This window comes from Bombyx mori, chromosome 1, assembly GCF_030269925.1.
Source record: "Bombyx mori chromosome 1, ASM3026992v2".
NCBI lineage: Eukaryota > Metazoa > Arthropoda > Insecta > Lepidoptera > Bombycidae > Bombyx > Bombyx mori.
Window position 1 is genome coordinate 15,291,145 of NC_085107.1, and position 16,145 is coordinate 15,307,289.

A 16,145-nucleotide genomic window follows, 5' to 3' on the forward strand; every position below is an offset into this window, starting at 1 on the left:
TAATTACAATGTTATACTATGAATTGGTGGAGCAATGAAGGCCCGTTAACAAAATATGAATAACTATTGTTACAAAAGGAACCTTTAAATTAAATTAAAATTTTGTTTTTCTTGTTTTTTTATGTCGACAAAGACAAAGCTGTTACTTATGCAATTATGTAACAAAATTAAAGTTACAGTATAGGCGGAGAATATGAAGAAGTATTAAGATTAAAATAAAATAAAAAATATAAAACACTTCACCGAGTTAATCAGAAAACACAAAAAAAAAAAAAAAAGTTCCATGTTGTGGAATGCCGCACCAGGTGTTTAACCGCTTGTACTTGATCACTCTGCTGTGCGCGGCGATGCTGCGCCAAGTGTATATGGTTTGTAGACGATCTTGCCTGAATGCTGCACCAGGTGTATATAATATGTACTCGACCTTGTCTGGATGCTGCGCCAGGTGTATATGGTTTCTACTCGATCTCTATTTGTAACGATCGATCACGTCGGGGTCACCAATGAGGGAGTTCGTATAGAGTCCCTTCTTTATTTCGCCGTAGTCGTGTTTTAAGTAATTAACACCACAGTTGAAACAATATAAATTATATTGATGTAGCGGCATAAACAATTCCAGTTAATTATAATAGGTATATTAGTTATTTAACACATTATAAATTATTTTTATGTTTTAAATATTTGGCGGTAAAAAGGCCTCGTGTCACAGACTATATCCTTTTTCCCACATCTCGTGCGTTCCGGCTTACGCATAATAAAACGCCACAACCTGTATAATGAATAGGTACCTAACTATTATTGAGATCATAGATTATACACTTATTATTTGAGATTGAGATTGAGTTATTCTTCTTTCAAGATTCTTGTGCGGAAAGGTCTTTGAAATAATTTGTTTTGAATAAAATATTGTATTGTTTCTAATTAATATTTTACAAAAGTTTGGCATTTCAAAGTTTTAACGGAGTGTCAGCACTGTGCTTGTGAGAATTTAGACTGAATATTGTTAATTCTTCTTCAGGCGTTCAACGCAGGCACGCCATATAAAAATAAAAAGATAGGCTAAAACTGCGTAAATGGTCACGATGGAGTGAATACGCCTATTTTTAACTTTACAACGATTTTAATTTGTCAAAATGGCAGCATCGAATTCAGAAATTCAAGAACGCTGCCGTTTGTATAAGTTCACCAAAGTTTTGACTTTAAAAGTTGCACAGATTGTGGTCCAGAGCAGGAAAGGAAAGAAAATCAGTCAAGATTTTAAACCACAAAATGGTGTTGATTCTACACCACCTTTGCAATGGGTAAGCTAAAAATATTTTATAATTCAATACTTATTACAGCTGTGCTTAAATACAGAGAAACGAATTACAAAAAAGTTTTTCACAACATTAATTAATTTTGTTTTAACCGTGTTTGTCCATCCTTGATATTCCCTTTGGTAATAAAATGTATGTCTTTTAAATTTTGTATATCCTTATGTTAGAGGAAGATTGAAAACCTGCAATTTATTGCAGAGAATTTCAATATCTCGTTTTGAATAGTTTCATTTACACATTACTAACAAAACATTGTTGTTTTACCTTTTCTGAATGTATGTCCACAAAAATTGAATTAGAAATTGAGCGAAATAGTTATTGCCTGCAGCGCTGCGCTAACGATGTATTTATTTTCAAATCCATTCAGAATTTTTAATAGTTACACGAAGTCATAATTAATTAAATAATTATATTCATAAATATCAGATACATTTACACTTGTGAGAAAATGCTTTTAAAAGGAAAATAATCACCAAAGAAAAAAAAATCGTTTTGTTGCGAGTAAGCATTGCGAGTTATAGTGTTTGATTGTAAAATAGCTCCTATAAGTACACATTGCAGTGCCAAGCTAAGTACTTGTCTATACTAATATTATAAAGAGGAAAGATTTGTTTGTTTGTTTGTTTCGAATAGGCTCCGAAACTACTGGACCGATTTGAAAAATTCTTTTTCCATTAGATGCCGACATTGTCCCTGAAGAAAATAGGCAAATTTTTTAAAAAAAAATTTTTTTTATTTTTTTTATTTCATGTGTGTTTTAATGTTTCCGAAGCGAAGCGAGGGCGGGTCGCTAGTTATAAATAAAGGGTGTAGGAGTTGAGGATTCTTCACATTTGATATACCTTGCTTGGTACTTTCAGTTCAACCTATCAATCCCTGATGAACCTGGAGTTAATGAAGAAACAAAGCGTGTCCTCAATGGAGAAGTAGTTGATGCATTGTCCAAAGTTTTGTCCATAGAAATTACACTTCGAACTACAGATGGTGATGAAATGGTACTTGAATTGTGGACAGTGAAACTGACGACTGCAAGTGAAATATGTTCACCTTCTACAATATACTACAGAATGGGTGTAATGCTTAAGTCGACATTGACAATTTCGCGCATAACCCCAGCATATAAACTTGCACGCACTCAACATAAAGAGACATACAAGATATCCCACCGAATATTTAGCGGAGAACCAAATTTTGAAAAATTGGGTAAGATGCAATATTTTAAGATATGCTCTTTAATTTGCCATACATTATTATTTATAGAATAAACAACTTGTGTAATTTTTATAAATTATTTTTAAGTATTTTTAAATTATTTTTAATTTATTTATTTTTATTTATTATATAGTAATTATTTTTAAAATCTATTAATATTTGCTTACTTCGAAAAAAAAAAAACCTGGCTATGCTATAACCATAGATCAATAAGTTGTATTGTGTTTAATAAGTTTTAATGAAATGATGTTGTGTAACAGGAGAGAATCGAAGAAACATCAAAATTAGTGAACTGCGTACACCAATTGGTACAATCACTATTGGTGTATCATACAGGACAAAGATGACAATCTTGCCCGAAGATCGGCCAAAGTTTACATATGGAATAACAACTAGTGGTCATGACATTATGGTTAAGAGTGATCATTTCAAGGATACTCCTAAAAAGAAGTAAGAACTGTGCTTTGTACTTTTAAAGTGAATGAATTCACGTTAATATCAAAATTGTATATATACAATTTAACTCTTATTCAATTTTCTCAGATTTTGAAGACTGAGACATTCAACTTAATCTGAATTTTCTTTAATCATCATAGCACCATTAATCAAGCTTCACGCTCAAGAAGTTATTTGCAAGCTTTATTAAAATATTGTTTATACTGAATATTTAACATCTTTTGGAGTTTTCATTGTTTGTCCAGTGGCCAATGGGACATTATCTAGCTACATTATTATGAAAATATTATTTGTGATTTTCAGGAGAGGGTATGAGAAGAAGGAACTTGATCTTTCAAAACCATTAACAAATGCAGCTTTTGTGGATAAAGTTAAAATGCAGGAATTACAGGACTCTTTATGTGAGCAGCTACCACCAGAACCACCGATGACATGGCTCATAGCAGAGAGAGAACAAATCGATAAAGTATGTTAAATAAATTAGTTACAACCTCTTAACTTATCAACTACAATGATTGAATAGCAAGAGTCATTCAGGCAGAGAAATTCTGAAATGAAGTCCGTTTCATAGCAAGCAAATTTAAGACATCCACCAACAAAATACACAGACTGTTATTGTAACTGCCATTATAACCACTAATGCAGTCCACCTGTATCTACTTACCGTTATTTATAGACATCAGCAATTTTAGGGTCACATATTTTGGCAATAGCAATATTGAAATTAATTCTCGAAGTTTCGTGTTCTTTCAAGAACTTTATTGACTGTTTTATTGATAATCATTTAAACATAACACACATTTATGCTAAATTCACATGTAGAATAGTAGTTGATAGGAAAAAATCTGTGTATTCGGAAGAATGATGAGCTTCCATTAGTAATTTATTAATGTAAATAGTGTATCAAACTATACCTCAAGAATAGTACCTTTTTATAGGTGAAAGTAACTAGGTTTTTTTCTGTATCCTGGACAATGTACATGCAAATTTAATTTTGATTGGTTGAGTATTTAGTACCTCAAAGTGTATCAAACAAACAAACTCACTCAACTGTTTATAATATTAGAATAGATCTGTGCTTAACAATTGAATCTATACTAGATAAATATCACATATAGGCTGTTTCCATTTCCCTTCAGTCCTTTCAAACTCTTCTCTGTCCTAATTTGTCTTGTCTGACTAATTATTATCATATTACTCTTTTAAATTTCAACAAAATATTAATACATGTAAAGATACGTGTACGTATTTCCTAGAACATAGTATTTTAGACGTAGTGAAAGGGTTAAGCGTGTCTGTTAGTTTGCGGTATTTCGTACCCACATACAAATTGACAACTAGTTTACAGGTCAGAGAGTCACAGAAGCAAGTTTTTTATCTTTAAAATATGGAAAGTATATTATCCTTTTTGTAGTACAAATTTAGATCAATGAAACCGCACTATATGCCTAGTTGAAAATAAAACTAAAAAAGTCCTAAAAGTATTAGTTTTTAAATGCCATAAACACATATACAACTGATGTTGGGTAAATCTCGAATACAGAGATAAATATAGATTTATTATAATATTATTACTAAACCCATAACTTGGTTTACCTTTGCAATAATCACTAGTAAATGGAAAATGGTTTGTGACTAATGAGTGTTGTAATAATAATGTAAAAAAAATTCAATCGGCTGAATTGATTAAGACAGCTATCGTTTTTTATATTCGTAGAAAAAAATATTGAATATTGGATATGAAAGATTCTAATGTATTTTTCAATAGTCGATAGCGGATTTCACTTTATTTAACCATAACAATATGAATGTAAAAATCCTGTTATCTATTTCATTTAACAATTTGTATGTTCCAGAAATTGCAGAATCTCGATATTTGTAAAGTAGCAGATGCGGAGGATCCAACAGCGAAACTTCTAGCGGATGCTGCAAAAACGGCCACGACATCCGCATCAAGCTATGCTGCCAGCAAAGCAATAGATATTCCAAGGGCGAACGCGGGGGATCAGTGCAAGCGCATAATGGTAATTAGCTTATAAGTATGTAAAGTTATGGAACGAGGAATCACACGTATCGTTCGCGTCTCGGGCCGCCGTGTGCTGAGCTGAGCCCACGGCTGATGCGTCTTCAAAGGGGCAGAGAGCTCTCGGACCATTGGTCGAACGAGCCGGTCGAGACCGCCCGCGGCGAGGTGGAGCTCCCACGTAGTGCTCCCCGATCATTTTCGCGATGGGAACTGAAGCACCTAAACGGCTACGGTAGACGCGTGGGCGCAGATGCCCGCGCGCCGCACGCCCCGCGTGAAATCAGGCCGTACTGGTTCCGGAGCACGATGCGTCAGGTCTGCAATGTCGCTACGTACCGGCTGAGCGGTCGCGCTCCGCGTGTTGGCGCACTGGTGGACGCTCGAGATCACGCTCCTCTAAAAGAAGCGAAGAGGAGGGAGGAAGTGTCTGGGCGCTCTGCTGTCGCCACCTTCACGACGCGGACTTCGCGGAGGCGACGGCCCGGTCGCACGCCGATTGCCGACAGAAACAAGAGGCACTGCGGCTGGCTATCGGCGAGACCAAGTCTCAGAGCATGAAGTCGCAGTTGGAGATGCTCGACCTGGGATCCCTGGGAGTGCCTATACTAAACGTTCCGCAAGAAATTGCGGCTGTAGGCGCTCCCGATGACTGAACGTGTCCAGCCTTGGCAGTTGCGGGAGATTGTCTCCGGACTGTTCCTGCGAGCGGAGAAGGGCTTCGAGGCACATATATGCGCGCGCCGTCGCGAGTTGACGCGGACGTTGATGACCCTGTCGAAGTGGTCCCTCCGAGCATCTCGGAGGAGAAGAATTTTGAGACCGTTTCGTAGTTGCAGAGAAAGGACGTGACCCCCCGGCCTTGACGATGTTCACGATGAGTCAAGGGTTTGGCCTTAGGTATCCTCAGCGATCACCTCGTGCGGCTTTTCGAAGCCAGCTTCGACTTGGGGCGGTTTCCGAAGCCGTGGACGACGGATAGACTTGTGCTTGTTGAAACAGGAGGAGCGCCCCGCGGACTCGCCACTGGGGTATCCGGTCCCTGGCTTTATCGTGTTGCTGGACGAGGCGTGCAATTATACATGGGCCTGGTGTGATCCTCAACAAAACAAAATCCATTCCCTGTAGCACCACGTCCTCAAATCACTTGGCACAAACGACTGAGTCACTAAAACAGAGGAAAAACAGAGTCGCCCCCAGTCGGGTAGTGTGCGTAAAAATCACTTTTTCCATCCTAAACTGCTGACTTACTACTCTGTCAAAAAAGTGTCGAGAACGGATCAATAATATACAAAACGTTGGTTATTTATTGAAATTCTCTCGAAGTTCTGGCCGCGAATTCTTCTTTCTTCTACTGAATTAAACGGGTGCCATGAAGTGGTAATTTGAGTGTCGGAAAAAGAAAGAAGTCGACGAGTCATATCTGGTGAACAATGGCTCGATGGTATTAGTTAAGTTTTTGGTCAAATTATTTCACAATAATGGCTTTGTGCTAAGGCGCATGCATTATCGTGTTGTGAAATCTAAGAATTCTCATTCAACAAATCTGGCCTTTCTGGACGAATTTGCTATCTTAAACATCGCACAACTTTCAAATGATATTCCTTATTTACTGTTTGAGCATCTGGCAATAATTCCAAGTGCACAACACAGCGATAGTTAAGTCAACATGACTTTGACTTTTGATCGACTTTGGCGTGGATTTTTCGGTTTCTCAAATTCATAAACCCACGTCTCGTCACCAGCAACAATGCGTTACATGAATGTTGGTTCGGAATTGACTCTTGTCTAACATGCCGTCACCGACTCTTATGTGATTGAGTGTTTGGAGAAAATTCATGTCTTTTGGGGCTAGCCGAGCGGCAATATGTTTCAAACCCAAGTGATTATTTCAAATGATATGTATCGACTCTTTTATTACAACTGACACACACTAGTCGAATTCATAACAAAATTTGTATTTTATTTCAGGCATAACGTGAATGATTCCGTCCACCTTGAAATGTGAGGTCGAACTCTCAATTCGTTTGTAATAAGGGCTGTGACGCCTTTCAAATCGGAACGCATGACTGTTTCACAGCAGAAATGGTAGGTAGTATAGCAGAATGGCGGAACTATTCATACTGGTTCACAATGTCAATTTTAATAATCAGGGTCAGCCCTAGCTAGCATTAATCAAATTACAGTAAAGTGGTCTGTTTAATAAAAAAAAAAAATTATTTTTATAACCTTGATGGGTGAACGAGCTTATGGCCCATCTGGTGTTAGCCCATAGTCATCAACAACGTAAATGCCGCCACTCACCTCGAGATGTGAGTTGTAAGGTCTCAGTTTTAAAAGTACAACGGCTGCCCCGCCTTTCAAATCGAAACGCATTACTGCTTCACGGCAGAAATAGGCGGGGTGGTGGTACCTACCTGTGCGGACTCATAAGACGTCCTACCACCAGTAAGATTTTTTTATATAAATGTTTTTATTAAAGTATATGCAATCGGGTAATGATGATGAGTGATAATCGTCGCCCATGGGCATCAGCAAAGCATTATTTTGAAACCTATTTTGGTTTAACACAATAATGGTAATAATCAATTATAAAGTTTGATTTTCACAATACGATCTCTTTTTCACTTTATCACTTTCTTTAGAAATATTTGTAAAATCATCTTCAGGACGTTGTTTTACTAGTTACTAAAAACTATAAAAAAAATATTTCCAGGAGTTTCCGTTCGCCGAAGGAAGCCCGATCGCGGACCTGGCTAATTTCTACAACGAATGCCTTCAAGCTAGAGCGATGACGAAAGAGTGGAAAGACTTCGCCGATACCGCCGCCATCTCGACCGATTCCGATACTCTTTCCAAGCAGTTGAAGATGTTTGAGGATGCCGTACCGGAATTCGACAGTATGGTCGCTTCAATGTGCAACAGCGCCGAAGGAGGATCCGAGAATTAAGACGTAAGTCAATATCGCCCGGTAATAATTTTAGTTCTAAGAATTTTTATTTAGTTTTGATTTATATGTAATCACTTGTATGTTCGTTTGCGTATTATAAAGCCTTATTTTTGTACAAGGCCTGAATAAATGAGCAACTATACACGTTTTGTTGTTGTTGTTGTTATTGTTAAATAAAATCATTCGTTAAGAGTCGGATATTATCTGACACACCAATTTTAATAAAAAAAAATTTAATAATTTTTATCTTCAAAGTGACATCCGTGTTGACATGTCTTCTTATTCACGCCTTGTATTCTATTAATTATGGTCATTTATGCTCAGCGGAGTATGTACGTCGTCCTAATTATTATTTATTAGCATTATTTCTGTTCGATATAGATTGGTTAAGGAAATTCGTCGCGAGCTATTTTCTTAAAAAAATATATATATTTTCTAATCGATATGTTTGAACCGCACATGCGAATCGGATCTGTTGTGCGAAAATGTTGAAAATAATAATAATAATATTTTAAAACTAATTAACCACGTTGAATTTGCCTTTTGGTTTGTTGATAACATGTAACAATTACATATACATGACCCATTATTGGGAAACTAATGAAAACAACAAAAAAAAACGCATTTTTCCAGAAATTATACACGATTGCTTAACTTGAATAATCCAAGTACAATATCCAAAAGAACCCGAGGAAAGCAAATCCTTTGTACTGTTCTCTGTGATGATATTTAGTTAGAGAAAAACCGCCATGAAAAATCAAAACGTGGTCTTATGTTTGAAAAGACAGGCCTATTTTCAAAGACATTGTGCATCTAAGAATAGAAGTCTCGTGTTAATTTACACTTTGAATTGAATTTCTGATTTTACAATAAATTTTCTAATTGTTATTCATTTCAAGTAAACAGTTATTATCATATGCTCGCAGCCCAGCAAGCGTCATAATCACAAACGTCATCCATGTCAATTAATAATGTCAATCCTTTAAAACCTTTTTTTATGCCGTCATTGGTAACTCGTCCTTTTTAACCCGATTATTCTGGCAATCTTCTCAGTAAAATGATGTTGAATTGAATTTTGGATTTCCAAAATTACATTTTATTTCTCCACACGTGTGAAATGCCAAACACCTAAACCCGACGACAAACGCTAAATAAAATAAACTAGAATCGATTTACATTTATTTAATTAGAATTTGAATGTAGCGGTTGTGAAATTTGACGGTTTTCAAGAAAATGATTACTATCGTTTTTTCTTATTTGTTACTAAGGCTTACAATGGCTTTTCAAACTTTATCTACTGCTCCACTGCTATACTTCTACTTCTAACATAAGCTCTCCGCTGATTTCTGTCCTGCTCTCTCAATTCTTCCAATCCTCTATTTGTGTCTACTAATAAATATCCATTAATTATATATAAGCCAGCCTAATTAATCAAGTCAAAAAGACGTCATCATCGAATGCTTCGTCTGTCAAATGTCGTCCTATAGCGTTTGCATGTAGACAGACGTATGTAGTTCCTGCGTTTTAAATATTCATCTTCACGAATTACACGTAATCCGTAATATTCGTTCTTAATATAAATTACTGAACGTGCCATAGATGGCTGTAAAAAAAGTTTTTGCTAATACCATAAGGAAATTTACTGCAATTTTGAAATAGTAGTATTTTTATTACTTGTAAATGTCGAGAGTTATCAACTATTATCATAGTCAGTTCATTTTATCTTATTGCTGCATGGTACTTTATCAATTTTAGTGTAGACGCGAAGACAGTGTAATAAATTTGGAAACGCAGAAAATTCATTTTCATTGTGTGGGAATGTTTAAGTATGTACTTACCTGATTTCGAGGTTCGAAGTCAACGAGTGCACAATATATCGTGGTACATTAAATTATTCTAGAATTTACTATTTATAAAAATGCACGTCTTATTGTCACAATAATCGATAAAGAAGACTGACCATAAAATACATTACTGCGGAGACTGGTTATTGTTTATTTAATTTACAGATAACTAATAATAATATAATGAGGCTTGAACTTGTATTAAGTTAGGATTTTCGAACTCCATTTGCGGTTAAAGTTTTTAATTTTAGTATTTAAAATAGGAACTAAATTTTTGGAAAGTTCCTACATTTAATTTCAAGCCTAAAAGACCAATTTTCGAATTATAGTAGTTGATTTACTAGAAAAATAACATCAAAATTACCTGTTACTGGAAAATTCTAAATTTCGGAATATAAATAAATACGACCAATTTTTGAGAACTTTTAGTCGATTATTTAAGAGTAAAAAATCGAGTGCCACGCATTTTCGTCGATATATTGAAGGTTAATAAGATTTTATAGCGGCTTAGTGTGACCGTTGCGTATTAAAAATGTTTATTTAATTAGTGTAAGTGTTTTTATTTATTTATTGTCATTCGATGTTTGTGAAAGGTCAAAATCAAGGCCTAATTATACGCGATGTTGAAAATTTTGCTTTTTAGTTTTTTGCCTCTGCATGCTACAAGATTTATAATGAGTCTTTAGTCCCTGAATGCTACAAGATTTTATAAGTCCTTAGCCTCTGTATACGAGGAGGGATCAAAAAGTTGTGAGAACGACATACTCCTTGGTGAGAAAAAAAAAAAACTGGCAGGCATATCTCAGATACATTTGTAATATTATTAAAGAAAATCTCCGATTCTCTTTTGTTTTTTTTTGAATGTAGTCATTTGTTTGCTTCGTATCGGAACGTGTTCTCGAAAATGGAGAAAAACGAAGTGCGAGCCGTTATTAAATACGAGGGCTGCACTAAAAGTATCGGGAATGGAATATTTCCACTGTTCCTGTCATATTAAAATCTTTTTAATTGAAAACTCCTTGGTTTTAAAAATCGAATACCATTTATTTATTTTAAAAAAGATTCTCGGTCTTGTCACGAGGTTTTGTCAAACTTGTTTAGTCGTTGAGAAAATGGAATTGACTCGAGAAAATTCAAGAGCGATGATTTATTATGACTTTCGAAGTGGTTTAACACAAAAACAGTGTGTTGACCGGATGATTTCTGCATTTGGTGATGAAGCCCCATCCAAAACCACAATTTATCGCTGGTTTGCTGAGCTTCAACGTGGACGTGTCAAGCTCAGTGATGATCCCCGTCAAGGTCGTCCAAAAACTGCAGTCACCCAAGAAAACGTTGATGCTGTGCGTAAGCTGATTGAGGAAGATCGACATGTGACATACCGCGAAATTCAGGCAACTTTAGACATTGGCATGAGTCAAATACAAATAATCTTGCATGAACAATTAGGTGTAAAAAAGTTGTTTTCCCGATGGATACCGCATTCGCTCTGTGAAGAGCAAAAAGCGGCTCGCGTTACTTGGTGCGTCAGAACTCTCGAAAGATTCCACGCAGGATCCTCAAATGCTGTATACAACATTGTATCAGGTGACGAATCCTGGATATACGCGTACGAACTCGAAACAAAAAACCAGTCACGAGTTTGGGTGCTCGAAAATGAGTTAAAGCCAACAAAAATTGTTCGTTCACGGAGTGTTGCAAAAAAAATGGTGGCCACGTTTGTCTCCAAAACCGGCCATGTTACGACTATTCCTCTTGAGGGACAAAGAACGGTTAATGCAGAATGGTGTGCTCGCATTTGTTTGCCACAGGTCGTTTCTGAACTCCGTAAAGAGAACTGCAACCGCCGCATCATCCTCCATCACGACAATGCGAGTTCTCACACCGTTCACAGAACAAAAGAGTTTTTAGAGCAAGAAAACATAGAATTATTAGACCATCCGCCGTACAGCCCCGACCTAAGCCCTAATGATTTCTATACTTTCCCTAAAATAAAGAATAAATTGCGTGGACAGAGATTTTCATCACCTGAAGAAGCTGTGGACGTGTGTTTTGTTTGGCTACAAAACGGCCATTTTGGAGACCCCAACTTCCGAATGGAATGGTTGCTTCAATGATTGGTTCCATCGTATGGAAAAATGTGTCAAATTTCGCGGAGAATACTTCGAAAAGCAATAAATACATTTTTAAATGGTAATGTTGTGTCACTTCGTTAATTCCCGAAATTTTCAGTGCTGCCTATGTATCTCTGTTTAAAAAAGTTAACGACGCAAGATATTCATTGCGATTTGGAGGTAACATTAGTCTGCATTAGACAACATTAGTTAAAAGACTAGATAAGACAACTAGACTGCATTAGTCAACATTAGAGTCTGCTCCGCTTTATTCCACAGTCGCAAGTTGGGCTTCTCAATTTCGAGTAGTAAGAACGAGCACAGAAGACGAACATCGTTGCGGCCGTCCATAGACGTCAGTCACCCTAGAAAATGCTGTGAAAGTCGAGAAAATTGTATTGAGCGATCGAAGAGTTACCATCCGATACTTAATACAAGAACCAGGCATTTCATATGGAAGTATTCAGTCCATATTGAAACAATCTTTGAATATGAGAAAAGTCTCCGCAAGATGGGTGCCGAGAATGTTAACCGACCGTCAGAAACAAAATCGACTTGACATTTCGAAGATATTGTTGGACAAGTTTCAAGAAGATTCTGAAAACTTTTTGTATCGTTTCGTAACAATAGACGAAACATGGGTCCATCATTTTGATCCCGAGACAAAACAGCAATCTTCGCAAGGAAACGGCTATCATCACCGATCCCGAAGAAATTTCGTGTCGTGGCTGGCAAGGTTATGTCCTCAATATTTTAGGACTCGCAAGGGATATTGTTGATTGATTACCTAGAGCGTAGAACCACTATTACAGGCGAATATTATGCAGCTTTAATTTCCAAGTTGAGGAATCCCATCAAAGAGAAAAGGGGAGGGAAACTTCGAAGGGGCTTCTTTACTGTTTCATCACGACAATGCACCCGCGCACAGGTCAGCAGTTGCAATTTCTGCCATTCAGTAAGCTGGCTTCGAATTGGTTGACCACCTCCCTTATTCACCAGATCTGGCGCATAGCTATTTTTATCTGTTCCCCAAATTGAAATAATACTTAAGGGGAAACAGGTACGAAGATGACAACGAGGTGATGGATGCTGTGGAACGCTTTTTGCAGGACCAAGACAAAACTTTTTTTTGAAAGGGATTGAAGCCTTGGAAAAACGTTGGACTCTGTGTGTAGAGAGATTCGGAGACTATGTAGAAAAATAAATTATTAAGTTATCAATAGTCATTATATTCTATCTCATTCTCACTACTTTTTCATCCTCCTAGTACTACAAGTTTTAATGAGTCTTTAGCCCCTGAATATGACAAGATTTTTTAAATCTTTTGCGGCTGTATTGTACAAGGTTTTGTGAGCCTTTAGTGTACAGATGCAATACACATGCCACATAATTTTATAAGTCCTCAGCGTCGGTATGCTACCAAAGTTTCTTGGTCTTTAGCCCCTGAATGTTCCAAATTTTTTTGAATCTTTTGCATCTGCATCCTACTAGAGTTAATGAATCTAGCTCCTGGATGCTATAAACTTCGGCAGCAATAATATAATCTTTTAAGAAATTAAAGGTTGCACGCTTGTGTTACATTGACCTGCCCGATTTTTGGTCGATCTTATAGTTTCTTTGGGCTAAGTTTACCGTGATATTTTCTGTTCATTTCAGCCAATATAAATTAAGAAAAAAAAAAAACATTGTACTGTTTCAATATTAGTGTTGCTCGTCTTCCCGTACTGTCAGAGTTCTTAAAAATTCAAAGGTCTGTTTCATTACAAAAGTTTTTGTGCCAACACCTTGTAGATTAATGGAATATTTATTTTTACATAGTAATGTTCCTAATTATTTTGTTTTGGCGAGTCAATTTATATAAAACACACCCTGATTTCGTGATTGCTAGTATAGTTTCTTTAAAGCGATTCACAAAGTTTGATATTATAATAAATGAATAAAAAAGTCATCATTGACCTAGATAATAAGTTAATATTATGTATATTGAAATTTTATATAGAACCTTTAGTATGTTAGTTTTTAATTTTCTATTGTTGTATTTTCGCTAATGCGTGGCCTTTTGTTAGGTTAGCACGTTGGTTACTTGATATTTTATAGTTTGTCTTATTCGTACTGAATTATTTGATACTTAATTTTCATTAGCAGGTACCTATGCCATAATAGGTTAGTCTTAATTTTTTTTTAGATATTGTGTACTTGACTATGTTTTTAATAAAATATTTAATATTTTTTCATATTTTTAAGTGTTTGCTATTATATACATGAGTAAGCAAATCCGTATGTTTTCAAACAGATTTTACTATAAATTCATAAGGTTGTGGTTAACATAATTCAAAACAATTGCAGCAATGAACCTTAAAAACAACGGTCAACATAGGAAGCATATAAACTTTTTTATTCATAAACGCCACATGTATCACGCAGCCTTTTAAAATTTATAACACACTAAATAAATAAATAAATATATTAATTTGTTTACGTGTTATAATATTATTATCTTAATTTTCTATGAACATGTTATGGGTTAAAACAGTAAGAGGCGTTATGTGTTTCATTAAAAAAGAAACCTCATTGAATGTCAATTGGTTTAAGTGTCAGAATATGTGTGATAATTCAAAAAATTCAAGAAAATTCAACGTTAATTGTATAAAATATTTTAGTCATCACTTCAAGCACGCGTGCTTTCTATCTTTCAAAATATCCCTTAGAATGAATGAGATTATTCAATGTTTAAACAGATTTTAGAAATCGGTATGGTATAATCGGTATCGACCAATCGATTTTTTTGTAAACTGAATACATGTTATGTCATTCACAATATTTTTTTCCAATAGAAGATTAGTCAAGAATGATATTCATCGTTGGTAGAACTTCGCATATCGTTGACATACTCATAATTAATCGTAATACATATAAAAATATGTATTTTTATACATTATTCTTGTTTGATTTTACGTTTCAAATCTACCTTTTATTAATTTTTTTATTTTCGATATAAGATTATAGCTTCCTCATTACTGCTTTAGTATAGTAATTGTATTACGAGCCACACCAATATTTACGTATTTATTATTTCGTTTTAAAACATTTATAATATAGAATGTGAATTTTGATAATTGATATTTCGCTTATAGTACATGCATGTACTCATTTTATATCGTATTATTTTAGTACGTACATAATATAATAAACTATTAGTTTCGTATAAGCGAAGGGGAATCATTGTAACATAAGGAAACATCTCTACTGCCAAATAGATTATTTCGCTGTTAGTGTGTTTTTTTTTAAACAGTGGGTCTATTATGTGAATAAGATGTTGGGAGCTTGTTTCACTACAACGACAGTTATAATTTAAGAATTCATTTGTACTGTCTCAGCACAGTCTGCATAACTGAGTAGTGAAATTATCCCTTAACGGCAAAGGGGCGAAGCTAGGAATTAAATGGAAGCTTTTACATGTAAGAACATAACGCTCCAAAATTAAATTATTAATCTACATACGTGTGAAATTTGAAAATAATTTCCGTCATTAAATTCATATTTTATGCGACCATATTTTAATGAGTATTCTTTAAATACTTAATAGCCCTGTAAAAAACTACATATGATACCGGTCTGGAGCCGATTTTACAAAATTATATCCGACTTCATATCGAGAAATATCGGATCAAAGGAAAAGTCGAGCATGCGTGTATAACGTATAGAGTTTGCAAACAATACAGGGTGTTAGAAAAATAACTGCGAAAACCCATAGTGCATCATTTTTGATGAAATTTGTACGTCAAATTTTGAAGTTGAACTTCAATGACGATTTCTCGAAGCACTGATTATTTCATAATACTGAATTCAATAGACCTGCTGGTACATTCTGTATCTATTGCCTCTTACATATATGAATACTAGATTTTTTAAACTGTGTTTGCTGTTTTTACACGAATGCTTAAGAACTATATATGTATTATTTTATAAGGAAGTAAATCACTTAAATGTGAAAATGTTTATGAATAAACAAATTTATTTGAACAGATTTTTTTTTTAAATCGATTTGTTTCGATTTGAATCAACTAGTTTCGAGATACCGCATTAAATTTTACACAATGGTTTGTACTACACCGGGCCAAGACGTCTTTTATGTATGTTTTAGTTGGTAACCGTCTGTTTCGACACGGAAATTATCATACCCTTAATATGGCAACATTGGCAACCCTGCGCTCGGATTCAAATAAATCG

General features: G+C 35.3%; 1 protein-coding gene across 1 annotated transcript; it reads left to right on the forward strand.

The window, feature by feature from the left end:
• Window positions 1-794: 794 nt before the first annotated feature.
• On the forward strand, window positions 795-15,938 carry LOC105842568 (autophagy-related protein 13 homolog). Its single transcript, XM_038012016.2, has 6 exons — window positions 795-1,301; window positions 2,177-2,519; window positions 2,789-2,978; window positions 3,288-3,450; window positions 4,841-5,008; window positions 7,724-15,938. Exons 1-6 carry the CDS (start codon window positions 1,134-1,136, stop codon window positions 7,955-7,957), a joined length of 1,266 nt encoding a protein of 421 aa, XP_037867944.1. The 5' UTR covers window positions 795-1,133; the 3' UTR covers window positions 7,958-15,938.
• The last annotated feature ends 207 nt before the right edge of the window (window positions 15,939-16,145 follow it).

Bases quoted from the DNA above. Each gene is read 5' to 3' on its own strand.
- LOC105842568 (XM_038012016.2), top strand. From the start codon at position 1,134: ATGGCAGCATCGAATTCAGAAATTCAAGAACGCTGCCGTTTGTATAAG. The intron at 2,520-2,788 runs GTAAGATGCAAT...GTTGTGTAACAG, and splicing joins ACCAAATTTTGAAAAATTGG to GAGAGAATCGAAGAAACATC. The intron at 2,979-3,287 runs GTAAGAACTGTG...TGTGATTTTCAG, and splicing joins AAGGATACTCCTAAAAAGAA to GAGAGGGTATGAGAAGAAGG.